Source organism: Sceloporus occidentalis, unplaced genomic scaffold (assembly GCF_023333645.1).
Source record: "Sceloporus occidentalis isolate IW3139 unplaced genomic scaffold, rSceOcc1.0.p SCAF_71, whole genome shotgun sequence".
Classification (NCBI taxonomy): Eukaryota; Metazoa; Chordata; class Lepidosauria; order Squamata; family Phrynosomatidae; genus Sceloporus; species Sceloporus occidentalis.
The window spans coordinates 2,979,796-2,999,654 of record NW_028317051.1 but is presented as its reverse complement, the minus strand read 5'-3'; the positions used below and the strand labels follow the sequence as shown (position 1 = coordinate 2,999,654).

The window sequence follows — 19,859 nt, the reverse complement described above, 5'->3', positions numbered from 1 at the left end:
GTTACTGCATTGTCATTATAATCTATTAAAATCGGGCACTCTTTAAACCAACAAGAACCATTCGGCCCATTTAATTTCTTAATCTGACCTTGTCTGCCTCATTTTAGATTTAGGATAACCAAATACTAATCCCATGCATCTTTAATTTCCCCCAGTGTTATAACTTTCACAATATCTGTTGGGAGGCTGTTCCACTTATCTGCAGTCCAATCAATAAAGTAAAATTTCCTTACATCTCAGCCTCTGACCCTCTCATTTTCAAATTATTACTCTCTAACATTTCTCCTGCTTTTTGAATAAACTTCCTTCCTGTAATTTGTTAATGGGATACTTCAATGTCCCAGAGAGTACCCTAAATAAACAATGCATATGAAAGTAAATTGAAAAAAATACCTAAAAAAATAAGCTTTCCACCATCTCCCATAACTCCCATTCTGCGCAAGGGGGTCTGAAAGATGCCCTACTCCCAGTGTCTGCGATGTTTTGGAGCTGGCCAGCACTAAGTATATGACGCGCAAGGAGATGTGTTCATCTAGAAAATAGCAGCCAATTAGTGGTAGCAAAATGAACGCCCATTGAACTCAACCAGAACAATTTCAACACCAGCTGGTCCCTCAGTGTTCACTGGAGCTGACTGGCAGTAAGTATATCATGTGCACAAAAATGTGCAGGGCCGAACACATCTCCTGCATGGAAGATAGCTGGGGGAGCAGGGGAAGGGGCAAGTACTTATGGGGGGGGATTCCGCAGAATCCCTCATGCATTTGTAAGGGAGACGCCTATCATATGCATTGAAGTGCATAGGTTGTCTGGAATTTCCTTTTAAATCCCTGTATGTGCTGAAGTCAAAAGCCATCTCCCTCTTCGCTTCTCCAAGCTATACATATTGAGACAAACATATGATTTTAAGTGGGTTAAGCCATGAGATAAAAGCTAACTTGACAACAAATTCAAGTTCACATGGATGTAACTTTCGGGTCGGCTAGGCAACTGGTAAATATGTCGGCTGCACACTGATTATCTTTACCTAAGAGCCCCCAGAGGCACTTTAGCTGATCAAACTCAAGCTACTAAAAATGGCAATTAAAACTAAATAGTTAGTAAATAAACCCAAATAGTTATTTTCACTCATGGATAATTTAAGATGGCTACATCTACCACCCAGGATTAAAAGGCTACAAAATAGACATTAAGTACCCCTTTTTAAAAAAAGAAAAACAGATACAGATGTAGACTTTCTGGTGAAGATTTTTTTTTAACTATTAATTAACTCTTGCCAACGTGACATATTCAAATATTGTGGAAGTATACTAAACATTAAGGTATCTATCCAGTGCTTTGCCATTTTCTCTCCTCGTCGGGCTCAGATTCATCAAAATATGTTAAAGGCTACCACAACAAGGAGTCAATGTGATGTTAATGCAACAATGAAACCATAACCATCGTTTTTATAATAAAAGTTTACCAGCTGCAATAATAGCTCTGTTATAATGGAGTGTAATGGTGCCCAAGAGAACTTTATTGTGTTCTTCATTCTAAGAGCATGTGATTAATCTAAATTTGTGATTGGCTAGATATCCCATTTACTTTTACACTAATGCTCCAGGGAAGATTCTAAAAGAACATTATTAGAGTCAAGAAATCAACAGCTAGCTGTCCTATTTTACATTACATTTTGGACCTGGTGAAGAAGTTTTCTAATGATTATGGCAAAGAAACGTCTTTTGAATTGCCTAAATAGTAAATGATGGTTCTTGCAGTGGTTCCAAAAAAGAGTTTAATTAATTAATGTGTGTAGAATAAAATTCTGCTGAATTTCAGACACATTAAGAAATGATACTAGTTACCAATCGGTTACCATTTGGAAAGATACAATACAGAATTGAAATATCAAGTTCTTGTATACCTGTGTCAAAATATCAATCCATGTCTGGGGTGGACATCTCAGAAACATCAGAATAACACAACAGTAGGTGGACAATCCAAATGCAGTGATCAGAATTATCTATATCAATGTGATGAGTATTTGCAAAATTAGCTGTGATTGTTATGCTGAGATGCTGTGCCCAAAGTGAAGTTGTGACACAGAAGTACTGCAGCATCCAACTCCAATAACCACAGATCCTCAGAGGCTGTGATTACTTACCTACTGAGACTCAGTCTCACTGATTAGTAAGTACAAGTTACCAATAGAAAAATCAAAAAAACTACCCACAAGTAAAGGCAAGTGGCACAGGATCATAATAGAGGCCAAAGTCTCCTGAAAAGTTGGTAGTCATTTTCAGAAAGAAATTCTCCAACATTTTGACTGTCAATTTTAAGCAACCCCTTGAAACCTGAAAATTTGTTACATCTAATCAAGAACTTCTGTGCTATTATCTGTAGATTTTAAGAGGGCTATAGGTCTTCATTAGCATAGAATGTCTATTTTCCAAAGGGTATTCTCTGTGGGCGAACAATCTCAGCTACCAAGTTTCTGTCTTTGGAGGCCACATCTGCATTATTGGGGACAAAGTTATGAAGTGCTAAAGTGCAATCCTCTCAACTGCCCTGGCTTGTTCTGGTCTACTACTAGTAATGTCTTAGGCAGCTCTGTTGCAACTTTCCTGTATTAAACCAAAGTCTTCCCAGTAATTCTCTTGGTTTTTGTGTTGCTAAATTACCGCACTGTTTTAAGTGATGTGGACAGTATGGTCCAAATTAAGTCACAAACCTCCTTCAAGGACCAGATTTCATTAATTTACAAATCCTTTGCTGGTTGGGTAATGTAGTCGCACTGGTTTATAACTGCCCTAGTTATAAGCACCCCAAATACTGAAATATTTAACTGTTCAGCCATTTTGACAATCTTAAACATCTGTGACTGTTCTAGAGTGCTAAGGAAATTTGAGCTTTAGTTTTGATGGGTGTGAAACTGGCTGCTGACCACCACGAAGCAATCAATTTCCCATTAATCAAAGCCCAACTGTTAAGCCAGAAGCTCTCATCTGTCTTGCTCCAGTCTAGCCGGCTTGCTAAGATCTTGAAATATAGTTGTTAAGCCACACTTAATGGCTTTCACCAGCAGACTGACCAGGCAAGGCTGCTAACAGCCCCATACTCATAAATTATTTCGTAGCCCCCACAGCCATTTACTTTGCATTTTCCCAAAAAAAAAAAACAAGCTAAAGTAAAGCTCATTTTAACACTATTTCACACTTCAAACACCACAAAAAGTACAATTCAACATACAGTTTAATATAATTATAGATACATGCAAGGTTGTACTATAACCTTGGCTGTAATATAAATTGGCAGGCATACCGGTAAAGATAATTCATAAACTAGCTCACATCTCCCTTACTTTCTTTTGCAATACTTTCAAATATTTTTTTCTCTAAAAGAAAGTCTGTAGCATACACAGGTTTTTGTAAACCAATGGAAGTCTGCTGCTGTAAATTTCTCTGAGGTCCGGAGACTTTACATCTTCGCCCACTAAAAGTCCCATTGAGACTCAATCTTCTCTGGTTATATCTCCCCCCCAAAACCTGCGAGGGATCTGCTGTATGTTAGAATTTAGTTTAGAAACTATGTTTACTAGCAGTATAAGTAGCAACATAATATGGAATACTAAACCTAATAATCGGGGTTTATTCACTAAATGTCTTCTGACCCTGACCTACAGAGCCTTTAACAAATCTGCACCCCCTATATCTCTACCCTCCTATCAAAATACACCCATAACCAGTAGCGTGCCTAGCGGGGGGCAGGGGGGCGGTCCGCCCCGGGTGCCGCTCGTCAGGGGGGTGCCACAGGCTAGGGTGACCACATGTCCCGGATCCTCGGCAGCCTCGTCACTTTTTTTTTTTTACACGGAGGAGAGAGAGGGGCGCCTAGCAACCGCTCGGCGCCCCTCAGTCTCCTTCGGGAGGCCTCTAACTCCGTCGCGGTGCGAGCATGTCATGCTGAGCGCCAAAATATTTCGGGGCTCAGCAGTGAAGCGGCAGAGCAGGAAGCAGCGGCAGAGCAGGAAGCTAAGTACAAAAACCTTTAACTACAAGGGGGGAGAGGGGGGTAGATAGTGGGGGGATAGATAGTGGGGAGAGGGAGGGGGGTAGATAATGGGGAGGGAGGGGGGGTAGATAGTGGGGAGGGAGGGGGGGTAGATAGTGGGGAGGGAGGGTGGTAGATAGTGGGAAGGGAGGGGGTGTAGATAGTGGGGAGGGAGGGGGGTGTAGATAGTGGGGAGGGAGGGGGGGTAGATAGTGGGGAGGGAGGGGGGGTAGATAGTGGGGAGGGAGGGGGGGTAGATAGTGGGGAGGGAGGGGGGGGGTAGATAGTGGGGAGGGAGGGGGGGGTAGATAGTGGGGAGGGAGGGGGGGTAGATAGTGGGGAGGGAGGGGGGGTAGATAGTGGGGAGGGAGGGGGGGTAGATAGTGGGGAGGGAGGGAGGGGTAGATAGTGGGGAGGGAGGGAGGGGTAGATAGTGGGGAGGGAGGGAGGGGTAGATAGTGGGGAGGGAGGGGGGGTAGATAGTGGGGAGGGAGGGGGGGTAGATAGTGGGGAGGGGGGGTAGATAGTGGGGAGGGAGGGGGGGTAGATAGTGGGGAGGGAGGGGGGGTAGGTAGTGAGGAGGGAGGGGGTATATAGTGAGGGTGCGTGGCAAGTTTCTAGACACAATAACGTGTTAGGAAGTAACTGTGCCAATAAGGGCGCTAAACCCAAGATAAGGAGCGCAAATATTTACGCTGTGGGGGGGACAAAAAAAAAGCTTTAGAGAGTAATACTAAGCCTTGGATATTAAGTGCTAACACCTAGACTTAGCCAAGGCTTAGTACTACACTCCGAACAGGTATATAGTGAGGAGGCAGGGAGGGGGCTATATAGTGAGGTGGGAGGGAGGGGGGTATATAGTGAGGAGGGGGGGTAGATAGTGAGAAGAGAGGGGGTAGATAGTGAGAAGAGAGGGGGGTAGATAGTGAGAAGAGAGGGGGTAGATAGTGAGAAGGGAGGGAGAGGGGGGTAGATAGTGAGAAGGGAGGGAGAGGGGGTAGAAAAGGGGGAAAGGTAGATAGTGATAATGAGTGAGAGAATGAATGAATGGATGAATTGTCTGAATGAGGGAGATAATTAATGAGGTGGTGAGAATGCATTAATGAATGTGTAAAATTGTGTGAATGAGAGAGAATAAATGATTGTGTGAATTCATTATGTGAATGAAAGTGTGAATTAGTGAGTGACTGTTAAAGTGTTTGTGTGTATGATAGATGTAAAATTGATTTGTGGAAAGGCAAAGATGGCACAAGTAGGATGTTTGAGCCTTTGGGACCAAGATGACACAGGCAGGGTGTTTATGGGACAAAGATGGCACAGGCAGGGCTGTTTGGGGACGAAGTTGACTCATGCTGGGCTGTTTGGGGACAAAGATGGTAAATCCTATGTGTGTAATCTGGGTGCTGGTCAGGTTCTATGTGGGCAATGTGTACGCCAGAGCTGGCTTTGCGTTGTGCAACCTGTGATCTATGCCTGTGGTTTTATCTCTTGCTTCCATACATTATTATTGTATACCTGCAAATACGGGATTTGTATGTCTGATTCTATGCCTCCAGTGCTGAGTTCACATGTGAACAATAATAATAACAATATTTTTATATATACACTCCTATCATGCCAAGTCAGCTAGTACATGCTGGAATCTGGGTATGCCTGGGCATGATAGGAGTATGATTGCTGTTAACAATCATATATATATATATATATATATATATATATAAAACACTTTCAAAAAGATGGTCAGCACTCCAGGTCTTTAAATAGACAATTTCATTTTATTCAAAGTCAAGTCGACGTTTCAGTCAATACTGACTTTCATCAGGACATACCTTGATAAGAGGTACCTTATTTTTTTGTCCTGTTTTGCTGTGTTACTTACTTTACATAAAAGTGTGATTTTTTTTTATGGTGGGGGTCATATTTGGTTAAATGCTGGATTTTTGGTTTCAGTCCAGAATTTTCGTTTCGGTGCATCCCTAAGCCAGACAACGAAGTGGTAGGCCTACACCACATCAATGTTTGGGTTAGTATATAGTGGTAGGAGTTATGCTGCACTATTATCAGTGTCTGGCTCAATGTATAGTGATAGGGATTACACTGTACCACCGCCAATGTCTGCCTCAGTATATAGTGGTAGGTGTTATGGCTGTACCACCTTCAATGTCTGCCCAAGTATATAACCATAGAAGCTATGCAGTTTTAAAGTGTTGGGGGGGGTGCCACATACAGGATCCGCCCCAGGTGCCAAATACTCTAGGTACGCCCCTGCCCATAACCGTAATTTTCATTCATCTTGTGACCTGCGTCTCTCTTATACTGTCATTACCTCTTCCCACTCCCCCATTCAGGATTTCACCCATCCTGTACTCCTTCTCTGGAATTCCTTTCCCTGTTCCGTCAGACATTCTTCCTTGAACACAACTTCCAAAGGCTCTCTGAAGACCCACATTTGTTTCAACCTTTTCTCCTAACACTCTCAACCATCGTCCTTATCAAGCCATATGAACAGCCATAAAAAAGAACAAATAGCATGTTTGCATTTATAAAATATCTCTGAATGTTACAGATCATCAAAACAGGATGGTGTTTTCAAGTGATGTTCATGTTAAATGAACTTTTTTCTTCTCCAGAAAATACAACCTGTTTATGGCAGCAGCTGGCCTGTGACCTTGTCGTTGCTTGCACAATTGAAGTCCATATCGAAATCACACATATTAAACATTTGCCTAGAGATTTTAAAGTCATTGAAAATGTGTTAAGTGGAGAAAACACTGGATCTGGTTTCTGGTCGCCTGCTCTGATCAATGAGAAAACGTTGATAGAAAAGTTTCAATTTAAACATCTTTACCCATTAACCCGAGACCACCATCGCTTTTCAATAAACAGCATTTAAGTAACTGGAGGAATTTTATGTCTGTTAAAGATGCAGTCAGGCATACAAAGGGGTACACAGTTTAATCTGCATTACTGCAGGTTCAACTTTAATTCCCCTGTTATTAATAGATAAAAAAGCAATCCGCCAGCTAAGGCAGGGTAATTATATCACATGTGGACGTGTCGCACTTCACAGCTCTTAAGCCTTTCAAGTGGAAGGACTAACACTTCTGAACTACCAATTATTTACTAAACCCACAAGAAAATAGGCAAAAATGTATTAAAATGTGGGTATTTTTTTGGCCCACTCTCCAATTCCCACCTTGCCTTGTTTCACACCATGACTAATGTCATGTGTGCTTTAATTAATACACTAGTCCCATTAATATCTGAAAGTACCAAGTCTTTGTGCAAGTTAAACGTTTTTGCTCTGTCCTTAAAGGAATCCCGCAAAATGTTTTGTAAGAACAAAGAGCGGAAAACAATATAACCAATCTATTGTTAATGCTTTTTTTATAGAATAATATATGTGCATTTAATATCTATAGTAAAGATATTCTGCTTACAGAATGTATTTGCATATTGTTTATTGGATGATACATGTTAAGTAAATGAAGTTCCCTTTCTTTTCAAAATCCCTGAATCCCGATCTAAGTTGACAATTCCAACTGCAATGGGGTACATGGAAAACCTAGTTTTTTACAACCTACCACACTAATGCACAATCTGAGAAAGCCAATGAAATAAATTAGACAGCCCACTATAGTCCTGCAAGTATATATTAACAATAGTGACATGCATAAGGGATTAATGCTTAAACTGTGGTCCGTTTCATGAAGTGGTATGTAACCAGCCCGAACTGGTTATTCTCCCTGCATCCTTAATATTCTCTGTCCTGTCACTGGACCAGAAGCCCTGGTGTAGTGTGCCACCCTGTGGTGTCCTTAATACTAACAGTATGTTTTTGGTGGAATTAACACTGTCAGAACCAAGGCAATGCATATTAATGGTACATAATGTTACAACAGGCAAGCTGGATGTTGCATTAATCTATCCAGGGTCTAATCTCTCTATATAGAAATAGACATACAGTGAAGTACAGGGAAAGGTCTGTGACGTCATAACAGCTGAAAGAAGCTGCCGCTTCTGAAATCCAGAGTTCTGTTGAGACCTACATGTCGAGCTGAGACACAAACACAAAAGCAGAAAGCGATGTGATGTCATAATGTCTGCTCACAATGTGGACAAATTGCTGCCCAAGTAAGTGGTACAGACAGGAGGCCTTGAAGTACACCTCGAAGCAGAAGCTGTCACATTTGTGTACACATTTGTGTGATTAAATACACTGAGTTTAAGGAATAGTTATTTTTATCTTTTTGATGTGAGGCAAACGCTGTCCATATAAGCGTGATATACTATGCGAGTAATCCCAAAATCTGACCTTTCTATGCATTTTATCCATACTTTAGATGTCAAGGTGTAAATCATTAGCTCACTAAAACTTTATGCAAAAGAGAAATATCTGATCGCCCAACTTTGTATCATTTAAATTCTGAATGTTTCCCCAACATACCGTATTTGCTCGATTATAAGACGACCCTGATTATAAGACGACCCCCCAAATCTTAATATTAATTTAGGAAAAAAAGAAAAAGCCTGAATATAAGACGACCCTATAGGAAAAAAGTTTTACCAGTAAATGTTAATTCATTTAAACACTTTTTTTAATAAAAGCTATGCTTGAGAAAAATATTTTGGTTTTATTTCCTATTTTCCAACCTGTCCCCCAGTTATGCACATCTGCCCCAGAAGTGCCTTATACCCCCTATATGCCACTGTGCCCCATGATATGCCTTTTAACCCTCTAAATGCCACAGTGCCCCATAATATGCCTTTTAACCCTATATGCCACTGTGCCCCATGATATGCCTTTTAACCCTATATGCCACTCTGGCACTTAGAGGGTTAAAAGGCATATTATGGGGAAGAGTGGCATATAGGGAGGTTTAAGGCATTTCAGGAGGCAGAGTGGCATTAAAGGGGTTAAAAGGCATTTCACAGAGCACTCTGCCTCCAGAAATGCCTCAAACCCACATTTAACACTCCCCCTCCCTCCTCCAAACTTACCGGTGCTTCTGAGTTGGGGGGGGCGCATAACACAGGAGGGTCCAGGTCCCCTGCATCTGAGCCCCAGGTGCTTAGTCCGGGCAGCATGTAGAGCTCCACGCGAATCGCGTAGAGCTCTAAGCACCGGGGACTCAGAAGCACCGGTACGTTGGAGGGGGCATAACACAGGAGGATGCAGGTCCCCTGCATCCTCCTGTGTTATGCCCCCCCCTCCAACTTACCGGTGCTTCTGAGTCCCCGGTGCTTAGTCCGGGCAGCGTTTAGAGCTCTACGCGACTAAGCACCGGGGACTCAGATGCACCGGTAAGTTGGGTCGGGGGTTAACACAGGAGGATCCAGGTCCCCTGCATCTGGGTCCCCAGTGCTTAGTCCGGGAAGCGTGTAGAGCTCTACGCGATTGTATCGCGTAGAGCTCTACACGCAGCCCGGACTAAGCACCGGGGACTCAGAAGCACCGGTAAGTTGGGGGGGGGGATTAACACAGGAGGATCCAGGTCCTCTGCATCGCTGCGGGGGATCTGGATCTTAGTCTCATAATCAGACCTATTTGAGGTCTGATTATAAGACGACCCTGATTATAAGACGAGGGGTATTTTTCAGAGCATTTGCTCTGGAAAAAACCTCGTCTTATAATCGAGCAAATACGGTATATTGCTGTATAGACACATAAATATTACTAACAATAACTTTGTTTTTCATCAACTTATTTTAGCCAACCGATATAAAGAGAAAAAGCAACCAAAAAAACCTGCAACTCTCAAAACAAAAATCCCCATTTTCATAGCAGAGGAAGTTATTTGGTTGTACTGTTACTAAGCATTAGTGTAAATGGGTACAAGTTAGCTCTGTTATGTGTATATGAGCACATTAAAGGATTTGTCTTATAATAATCAACCCCTCACGGCCCCACAGGCGACACTCCCTGAAGCATGTCAGCTCAGCTAATGTAACTGCAAAGCACAGATCTTACGATGACTATCTGTTGGGTGATTTACACACTCCTCCGCCTTGAAGACTCTTACAGATCTGTGACTGTTCCCTGTCTAACTCGCGCCACCCATATCGAGTCCGGTCCAGATCACAGCTCTCTGCCGTGCTGCGCCTTGCCAACATCATAAATGCTGCCATTAAAATATTTGTTTTAATTCTGACCTCAATGTCACAGCTAATAAACAAGAAAGGCAACGGGAAAATTGAAAAACAAACTCAATGCAGCTGTTGGAGTGGACGTTTCACAACTGGGTTTAAAGCGTTCTTTAAAGAAGCTTTTTACTACCCTGTCAATCTCATAAAAAATAAACACTCCACAGCACCAAAGTATACGGAGAATTGCTCTGCTGGAAAAAAAAGCAGGTCCCCTTTATGTTCTATGCTCTTATTAACATTTGATAACAACAATATGCAATGATTCTGCAAGAATTTTTCAATTACTCATTGATATGACACCGTGTCAAAATCTAAAACACATTCTAAACGAGTAACCGTTGGTTTACCACCCAAGAGGTAGAACCACAGTTCAAAAAGATTGATACTGTTACAATCAACACAAAGATGCCCTATACCCATCCCAACACCTGCACACAAGCTCCCGTTATAAGGCATGAGCATAGAGTGCACAATTGGTTTAGTCCATTTGCTTCACATTCCCTTTGTGCTTTCAGGAATCAAATAAACACTTGTTTGGATCCTCAAACAATTACACCTTGCCATAATCAGAAAACTCTGAAGGAAAACAACTCTTTAAAACAACTATATCGGAGTGACCTTTATTGCCAGGAATGGCCCTTATTAGAGTAATTTACAGGCTTGTGGAAGTCCATAAAAGCAGCAGAGAGCAACATTACTAGGTTGTAACCTACGAATATTATATGAAAGTCTGTCTGAGTTAATCCTCCTGCTCCCTTGACATTAACAAGATGTTCTTCTTCGTTGTCAGATGTTTTACTAATATATGGTCCCCACTTACTTTTGACCGGTGGCAAAGATGAGCTCCGAAAAGTAATCCAACAATGTTCATAATGTAATCCAGCAACGAGATATCAACTAGTGTTGGAAAATGACAATGGAAGATACAGAATACAAATACATTTCTGACAGATACAACAAAGTTGCTGGTGGCTCCATTATAATAAGAGTGATTCCAAACATCGGTACAAGAACTTGGTGGTACCTGATACTCACAGCTTTGAAAATATTAAAAGGACAATGATTTAAAGGTTTTAAAGATATTTTAATAGTGAACCAGAATATAGCCTCAGGTTGAGGGTTGAGTTTCTAATAAATGTATTTTGCTGAGAGTTACACTCATGATTAAAATAGTGCTATAATCCAAGAAATGAGTAACCAGGACACAGGAATTACTGGATTGTTTTAAAAAACCAAGGATGGTAAGAGAAACTGTTATTTATCTTGCCCAACTGTATTAAACCAGTAAAAATATGTTCATAGATTTGATGCCCCCATCTGTTTATCTACCAAATTCACATTAAGTAACATATAACGTATCAAAAATTTGACATACTATTATCATTGTTTGTGAAAGTTCCTGTTCTACGGACTCTAATAATTACATTAAAAAGCAAGCGTTATTCAAATGTTAAACAACCAAAGATATGTTTTAAGAAAAAGAAAACAACAAAGCTGTCAAAAGCTGGATTATAGAAAGAATAGCAACATGCACAGGTAGGCATATAATATTCTTCAATATTCACTCCAGTTTCAATTATTTATGTCTAATTCATAACTCTAAATATTAAGGTAAATAGGGTAAAATATTTTTTGAAACATATCAAACCATTTATTTTCACTTATATAAACTTAACCAATTAAGAGCAGTATAGAAAGAGTGTTGGGGTTGTTTTACTAAACAATGAAATTATTACATTAGTAATAATGTATAAATCTATGAAACAAGACTTTTCATCTCACCTGCACTCGTATACAACTTGACGTTTAGTTTTTTGTCCCCTACTGGTTTGCCTTTTAATGGTGTTAAAGTTGGTCTAAATCACAAACCACTATCATAGGTCAAATAATGCAGAAATTAAAAAATATTGGTTTCTAGTCTACTGTCTGTGTGCCATTTCTTCGTTCATTAAAAAAAAGTGCTAATCACTGAAAATAAAACAAGAAAAATGTGTACCACTGTGACGCCACTGACAGGCTGCTCTATTCCCCCTAATGAAAACCCAGGGTATATTAAGTACATGTTTACAGCTTTGAGGTTTCTGTAAAGCATGATCTTATCTGTTTAACTTGTGGGATTTCCTAATTAACGCTAGTGTTCATTCATTAAGAGCAGTGGTTAGCTGTTAACCGTCCAGCCAGTGCTGTGACCACAAAGACAGTCAATCACAATGCCTTTGGTTCTCAGCATACAATGACAAATGAGGATGTCTCTTTCACTTGGTCATGGTCAATTAATTGGTTGGAGCTCACCTAGCTACAGGCCGCCTGCCTTGAAGAAGTAGATGTCAAGCTCCTGCAGAGTGTTCAGATGTTTGTGACCCATGTCTCTAAAGCAAGTGGGAAAGGGCTCACCTTTGAAGCCATGTCAGTGAAGCATTTCTGCAGCTATGACAACCTTTCAAACATAGGCCAGCAGTGTTTTGATTTTTGTAAAAACATCTGATTGGAAAGCTAGTGATCGCTAGTGAGATTCAATTCATTTTTTTCACATATCAATTGTCTCCACAGACACCCACTCTATATATTATTAATAAGAATATAATTAGTTCGCAAATCTAAATGTCAGCGCTATCAAAGTGTAAATTAGTTTGTAAGCTTAAAGAATCTGTGCTTTTTATACCATCCACTTCAGGTTAATCAAATATGTATTTTTTATGGATAAAATCCATCACAAGGTGCTGCTGAATCTTTTGTTGAAAGATAAACACAGTGCAATAACAGTATCTGTTTGCTCTGAAAATGTAAAGAAAACAAAATCGGCCAACAATATCAGCTATCCATCAAACCACCAACAGACTGAACTAAATATCGTTTGTCATGAAATGCAGTTCGTGGGCTGATAAGGTAACAGTTTTCATTGCAGGTACTTAAAGAACCCTGAAATTCAGCAGTAGGATTGTATTAATTGATGATATAATTCAGTACAATAAAGTGGCCTATATTTTCTCTTTACGTCTAGATAGTAAATCTTCAGACATAGAATAAGGTTGTATTTAAACCTAGAGAAATATGCATTGTAACTCCTTACCACTGGGGTTGAATGCCATACAGCAGATAGGTTTCTCATGGGCAGGGAAATGAGCAACAATGCCTTCACCATCAGAGTCCTCGCTGACGACCACCTGGTTAGGGAAGAAACAGATAAGTAAAAGTGAATGTTATCCTAAATGCAGAAACCTTGACTGAATATAGACTCTCACACAGTTTTTGTTTCATCATTGGAACTAAGGCATGGAAAGCTGGCCAGGCTGTTTAGCTTGAGTTCATATAGGAGATGACAGGTTACTCTTTATATCACAAGTTGAAGGTATTTTTCCTTTTGATACTAATCAAAATGAAATGTTGTTCCTAGGAATATCTAATAAACAAAATCTATCACCAGAGGTACTGTTACATCTCTGGCCTCATACACTTAAAAAAAATAGATTTTATTTTCAACAATTATGCTGTTACTTGGTACGTGATGTGTTACTGAAGGGTGATGCCGTCTACCTGGTAGTGATTAACTAACGATCCATTGATTTCTGTTTATTCACCCTTATTACAGCAACGTTCAACATTGCTCAGTCTCATTCTGAGGATTGTCTCACAAATAAAACCAAACGTTTTATCCAAAATTACTGTTCCAATAGTATTTTAAATTTAAATTGGAAGGTGGACTTTAACCCAGACTATTGAGAGGTGTCATACCACCAATACTAAAAACAATGAGATCAATGTCACTTACTACAGCATGTGCCAATATCTATAAAAAAGCAAGAAAAGCAAACAAGCAGGTACTCATACGGCTCATTTCATTATGGAGAAACTTTACAGTGATGAACAAACACCTGCCTCTGAACTTTCCTCTACTACTTGTGTGTTTCACTAACAAACACCATTTACCAGAAGACTGGATATCTGCAGAAAACATCTGGAATGAATGTCTACCCATGTGACTAAAACTGGTTTCCAACCAAGCATAAGATATTTGCAGTAGACAACTTTACATGGCGTACTTGGTTAAGCCGCCGTTTGTGTTCTGCGCTCTTTGCCTTGTATTTAACATGTACCGTATTTTTCGCTCTATAAGACGCACCTGCTGATAAGACGCACCTAGATTTTAGAGGAGAAAAAAAAGGAAAAAATATTTTGAGCTAAAAAATGGGCTATAAAAAAAGGACATCATCCTCCCGTCATGCCTGCACAGAAAAAAGCTGGTCAGACATGATGGGAAGTGTAGTTGGACTACAAGCGCCGTACTGCGCATGCGCCGGCGCCATACGTGACACGGCGCTTGCGTCAAATCCCCCCGTCCTCTCCATCCAGTCCGCCCTTAGCCGTCGCAACGGACCAGAGAAGAGGAGAGGCGGCGACAGAGGCGGCGGTCTCCAGATGAAGACCTCCCCTGGACGGCGAAGCGAGACAGAGACTGTCCGGGACACTTTTGGTGAGTACCGTATTGGCTCGGATATAGGCCGCCCCCGTATATAGGCCGCACCCTAAAAGTTTGGTGCTTTTTTAAAGAAAAAGTTTTTTTCTTTAAAAAAGCACCAAAAAACATACTGCCACTCTGCCCCCCCCGCCCCCCGAGATATGCTACCACTGTCCTCCCTCCCCGAGATACGCTGCCACTGTCCTCCCTCCCCGAGATACGCTGCCACTGTCCTCCCTCCCCGAGATACGCTGCCACTGTCCTCCCTCCCCGAGATACGCTGCCACTGTCCTCCCTCCCCGAGATACGCTGCCACTGTCCCCCTCTGCCCCCCCCTCCCCAACTTACCGGAGCAGACTCCCGGGTGTCTTGCGGGGCCGGCGGGGGACATCTACGCAATGCAACTTCCGGTGCGGCACATCCGGCACCGGAAGTTGTATTGCGTAGACGTCCCCCGCCGACCCCGCAAGACACCCGGGAGTCTGCTCCGGTAAGTCCGCGGGGGGTGCAGAGGTAAAACGCATCCGCACGATGCGCTTAGACAACCTCCCGTGCCGGCACCCCCCCCCCCGTGGGAAGTGCTGGCAGGGGAGGCTGTCTGAGCGTATCGGGGAGTAGTATGCAGGTCCCCTGCACCGCTGCGGGGGATCTGTATCCTAACCCCGCTGCCTGCCCGGCGCCCGGGACTGCATGTCCCGGGCGTTTGGCGCTAGACCCCGAATATAGGCCGCACCCCCACTTTAAAGTCTTAAAGTGGGGGGAAAAAGTGCGGCCTATATTCGAGCCAATACGGTATATCGTTGCCCCCCCCCCCTCCCTGCCTGCATCTTCGCTCCATAAGACGCGGCTGATTTTTCATCCTACTTTGGGAGGAAAAAAACTGCGTCTTATGGAGCGAAAAATACGGTAACTTTTGTCCTTGAATAAACTCGATAAAGTGGTCAACACGGCAATTACTGTAATCTGTGTGACTGGATGGAGCTTGTATTAGTTTATGTAAATGGGGAGGTTAAAGTCTAGAATACTCACATCATTCCTGATTGGACAAGAACCAACCAATGAACTTTTTCTACCTCGGAAGGATACTTCTGAAAGGGCCAGGGGTTACATAAATAGCTAGAGATTTTCTGAAATTAATTATTTAGTAGATGATCATGACACAAAGATATATTTAAAATATATTATGTATACATTTTAGGTACTTTTTAGGCAAAATACTAAAGAAACCATTTAACTATATGGTACATTCACTGCACTATAGGCTGGGCACCTATATAATACATAATATATATATATATATATAATGCTTATAGAAACATCATGTCAAAATACAGAATAAGTGCCTGAAACAGAAAATGGCTGGAATTGATGTAGGTAGGCACCAGACTAAAAAGCAAAGAAAACATAGTTGTAAATATTCTTTATTTGAACTGGACAGTTACGTGAGCCTCCTGCTTTAGGGGCTAATAGCTCCCAGAGCACAACTTTTACGACAACAAAATAGGTAACATCAGAGTGCAATTAGACACATTAGAGCAGGAGATGACTTGTGGTCCAGCAGTAGCTCCCATGTGCTCAGTGGAAATTCTTCTGACCTCCTGACCTTTGACTGCGAGTTCAGTCACTTTTTTTTTTTCTTTACAAAAATCATGATAAAGAGATGAGGTCAGAGTTAACAACATGAAGTAAGTGGGAGTAAGCAGACGGGCCACCGTAAAGGAAGAAAAAAATAACCATTTTAGGAAGGTGGAAGCTGTATTTTTAATGAGATATACCATTTACAACCTTATTGCTTAAAAGAAGTCTATAAACACAAAGCACTCAGCTAGTGCCACTAAAAATAATAAAACATATTTTGAGGCAAACCTTGGGAGAGGAAAGAACTACTAAGATCTCACATTTACTCCTAATTTTGTATGCTAACATTATTGGAGTCTCCATTGTTTGTAGTGTAATATAATTTAAAGGTACACACAGCAGAAGAGCATCTAGTTTCACTACAGATCTTGCAAATCTTAATGGATTACACTGGCATTGATCCTAATAGACGCTACAGTGACCACAGCAAAGGTTGATCACAATGTCCACTTTGGGTGATTAATCTTACCCTGACCTTCACTGCATTCTACATGGTCATAGTGATAAGTGGTCATCATCCTCCAAGTTCTAACAGAGTCTCCAACAACAAATAAATACTGACACACACTGAAAAATACATAAATAAACCTATTCCAAGTCTAAAATTGCTAAATAATCCAAGGCAGTGAAATGGTGAAAGGAGTCATGGCAAGCTAGAGGTCTAGAGTACAAGCACAATTATGGTTATGGCTCTACTGTCTGTTTTCTGTTTTCTGTTTTCTATCCAACTGGTCTGAATTTGAAAGATCTTATTTCTTTGTGGCCTGCTTAAACTGATGAGAACAAGCCAAAATGAATCATATTTGATTTGCTTAGCCAGCATATGAATACCAACTTAAATACTGTATATAATATGAAGAAAAAGAGGTACAACTGAATCACCCCAATAACCTAATAACCTCTCTGTCGCTTATCCTACAAAAATTCCCATAAAACACCATATAAAACAGATATGTTAGAAATGATGTTATAATTCATATTGTATTAGTCCTAAAATTATATTCTAATAATATGCTTTTAGACTAGACTGCTAGTTATATCAATATTCTCCAAAACTTTACTGCTCTCTTAAAATACTTACTGCGTAATGCTTTGTTTCTGCACGTTTGACACTCATTTCTTCTATTGAGCAGAGGACCTAAACATATGGCCATTTGCAACTGTACTGTTACGGCCCCAGCGGGTAGACCTTCCGGTCAGCAACCGCAGCAGCCGCGAGGTAGGGGGAGACCCCCCGCTTCGGTCCGGCAGCCACAGCTGCCGCGAAGAAGGGGGAGACCCCCCGCTTCGGACCAGTAGCAGCAGCCGCCGCGAAGAAGGGGGAGACCCCCCGCCTCTGCACGGCAGCTCCAGCCGCAACTGCCGCGAGGAAGGGGGAGACCCCCTGCCTCCGCACGGCAGCTCCAGCCACAGCCACCGCGCAGAAGGGGAAGACCTCCCTCGTCTACTCAGCAGACGCAGCCACCGCGAAGAAGGGGGAGACCCCCCGCTTCTACACAGCAGCCGCAGCCGCCGCAAGGAAGAGGGAGACCGCCTACCTGCACGAGGTCTTCACAGCAGCTGCAACCGGGAGACGGGTCCTCCTCTGGAGTCCGGACTCGTTCTTCTGCGCGCCACCTAGTGGCGCCGGCAGGTACTACCCCAACCTATATGGGAAGATTAAGGAATCGCCAACCACAAGATGGCCGCACAGGAAGTGACGTAACGGCACCTTGAATATTTGGCGGGAAATCTCCAATTAGTGCCTACTTCCTGTGCCTATTTAAGAGGCTTCAGAACTCTGACTTTGCCTTCTGATGGTCGTGCCTATCTCGGTAGTGCCTTCCCAGTACGCGTTATTTCCTGCTTGTTCTTGTTATTGACCTCGGCTTGTTCCTTGACTATCCTGATCTCTGGTATCCTGACCTCGGCTTGTTCCTCGACTATCCTGATCTCCGGTATCCTGACCTCGGCTTGTTCCTCGATTATCCTGCTCTCCGGCATCCTGACCTCGGCTCTCCGGACCACTCTTGCCAGTCCTACCTGACTACGGTGTCTCCTCTGTACGCTGTGTCGTGACATGTACAACATTTTTTATAAATAAATATTGTTCAAAACGTTCCCGGGATATCATTAACATTAGAGGGGCCAGTGTCCGATCCTGTGTGGCCTATACATGAGGCAAGCAAAAAAACAAACAAACTGGACTGTACTTAAGCTGCCAAAGGACAACCAATATCTCAGGCGGCTGCTCGCAACTTTCATATATCCTCACAGATGATTAAAATGTCTACAACCAAATTAGAAAGACCACATTGAAAACACTCTGAACTTGGTTATCAACTTGTACTTAGCTCTGATGTTTCTGGCCTGTTAGTGATATGCAGACATTGCTAAGAGATTTATTGGAATTCATAGACAGAAGAAAAATATATGAGGGGTCATTTCTGCGGGATGGGTGGGCTAGTAGATTAAATAGCTGGAGAATGAAGATCCCGAGGTCACAACGATGTAAAACTAAATGCAAAAAAAAGCATATCTCAAGTCATAAAGCGTAGGGGGGTTTTATGTTTGTCACACTAATTGAAGTAAGAACATCTGTGTGCATTTATGTTCAATGCTCTACAGCTAATTAAACGATTTAAATAAATACTGAAACACTTAATGGCTATCATACCATTAAATTAATTTGGATCCCATTATTGTTTGTTTTTTTGTTGTTTTTTGTAAAGCAGTATTTTACCATCCCAAATAGCCTCTGCAATGCCGAATCCATATTAAAATACTGATTTACTATGAGTTAAAAAAGCATAAAAAAAATTAATTGTTAACGTCTACCCACTCTGCAATTCTGGGGAGGGGGGGTTTGCTGCTCAAACCATATGCGTGGGGGAGTCTAGTTAAATATCTTGTGCAAGCCAGCTTTGAGGCTGGTTGTAGGTGTGTATCCCACGTATGTGTGTGTGAACATCCCCAGCAAGGCAAATAACTGGTAGGCAAATGTGCGGAAAGGAATATGATAAATATTTAAATTTTAAAAAAAGGTAAAATTAGGCGACACTAGGCTCCCATATGCATTAAAGCACATATGATGGCTAAAGAGTACATCTAGGAACTTACTAAAATAAGACGGAAGCCCTTCAAGTATGTCTTGAATTAAAACATTTTCCTTATTTTTGTCAGGATGTCACCTGTCAATTACCCTTTGCGTGGATTGGAAAGTTGAGGGTAAGCAACTCTGAAAGTTATTTCCTTGTTAATAACCAAACAGAGAGGGTGGTGGAAAAATATCTCACGTGGTAGGAGAAACATAAGAGGGACAATGTAAGAAATTACCTGATTGTGACATTGTCTGTGATCACAAAATTTAAAATATAGATATTTACAAAAGAAAAAAAAATACCAAAAAAAACCAAAAGAAAACAGGTGTTTCTAAGGGGAATATAGCGTAATCTTCTATCAGCACAGGAATATGTTTAATGTGTTTTGACACCTCTTGAAAAATTATTGTTATGTCATTTAGAGAAAAGTATAATGACCATGCATGATAGCCAAATAACAAGACTTCACTTTGAGTTTTTCATGATCAAATGTGTTATCAATCTTG

The 19,859-nt window shown here is 41.5% G+C and overlaps 1 protein-coding gene across 1 annotated transcript in view; it reads right to left on the bottom strand.

Moving 5' to 3' along the window:
• The window catches only part of LOC149286273 (BCAS3 microtubule associated cell migration factor-like), a 523,731-nt gene that overhangs the window by 393,815 nt on the left and 110,057 nt on the right, over positions 1-19,859 (bottom strand). The window contains exon 12 of the mRNA XM_089494317.1: positions 13,250-13,343. Coding sequence (XP_089350443.1) covers positions 13,250-13,343 — 94 coding nt within the window. The remainder of the gene's footprint in view (positions 1-13,249; positions 13,344-19,859) is intronic.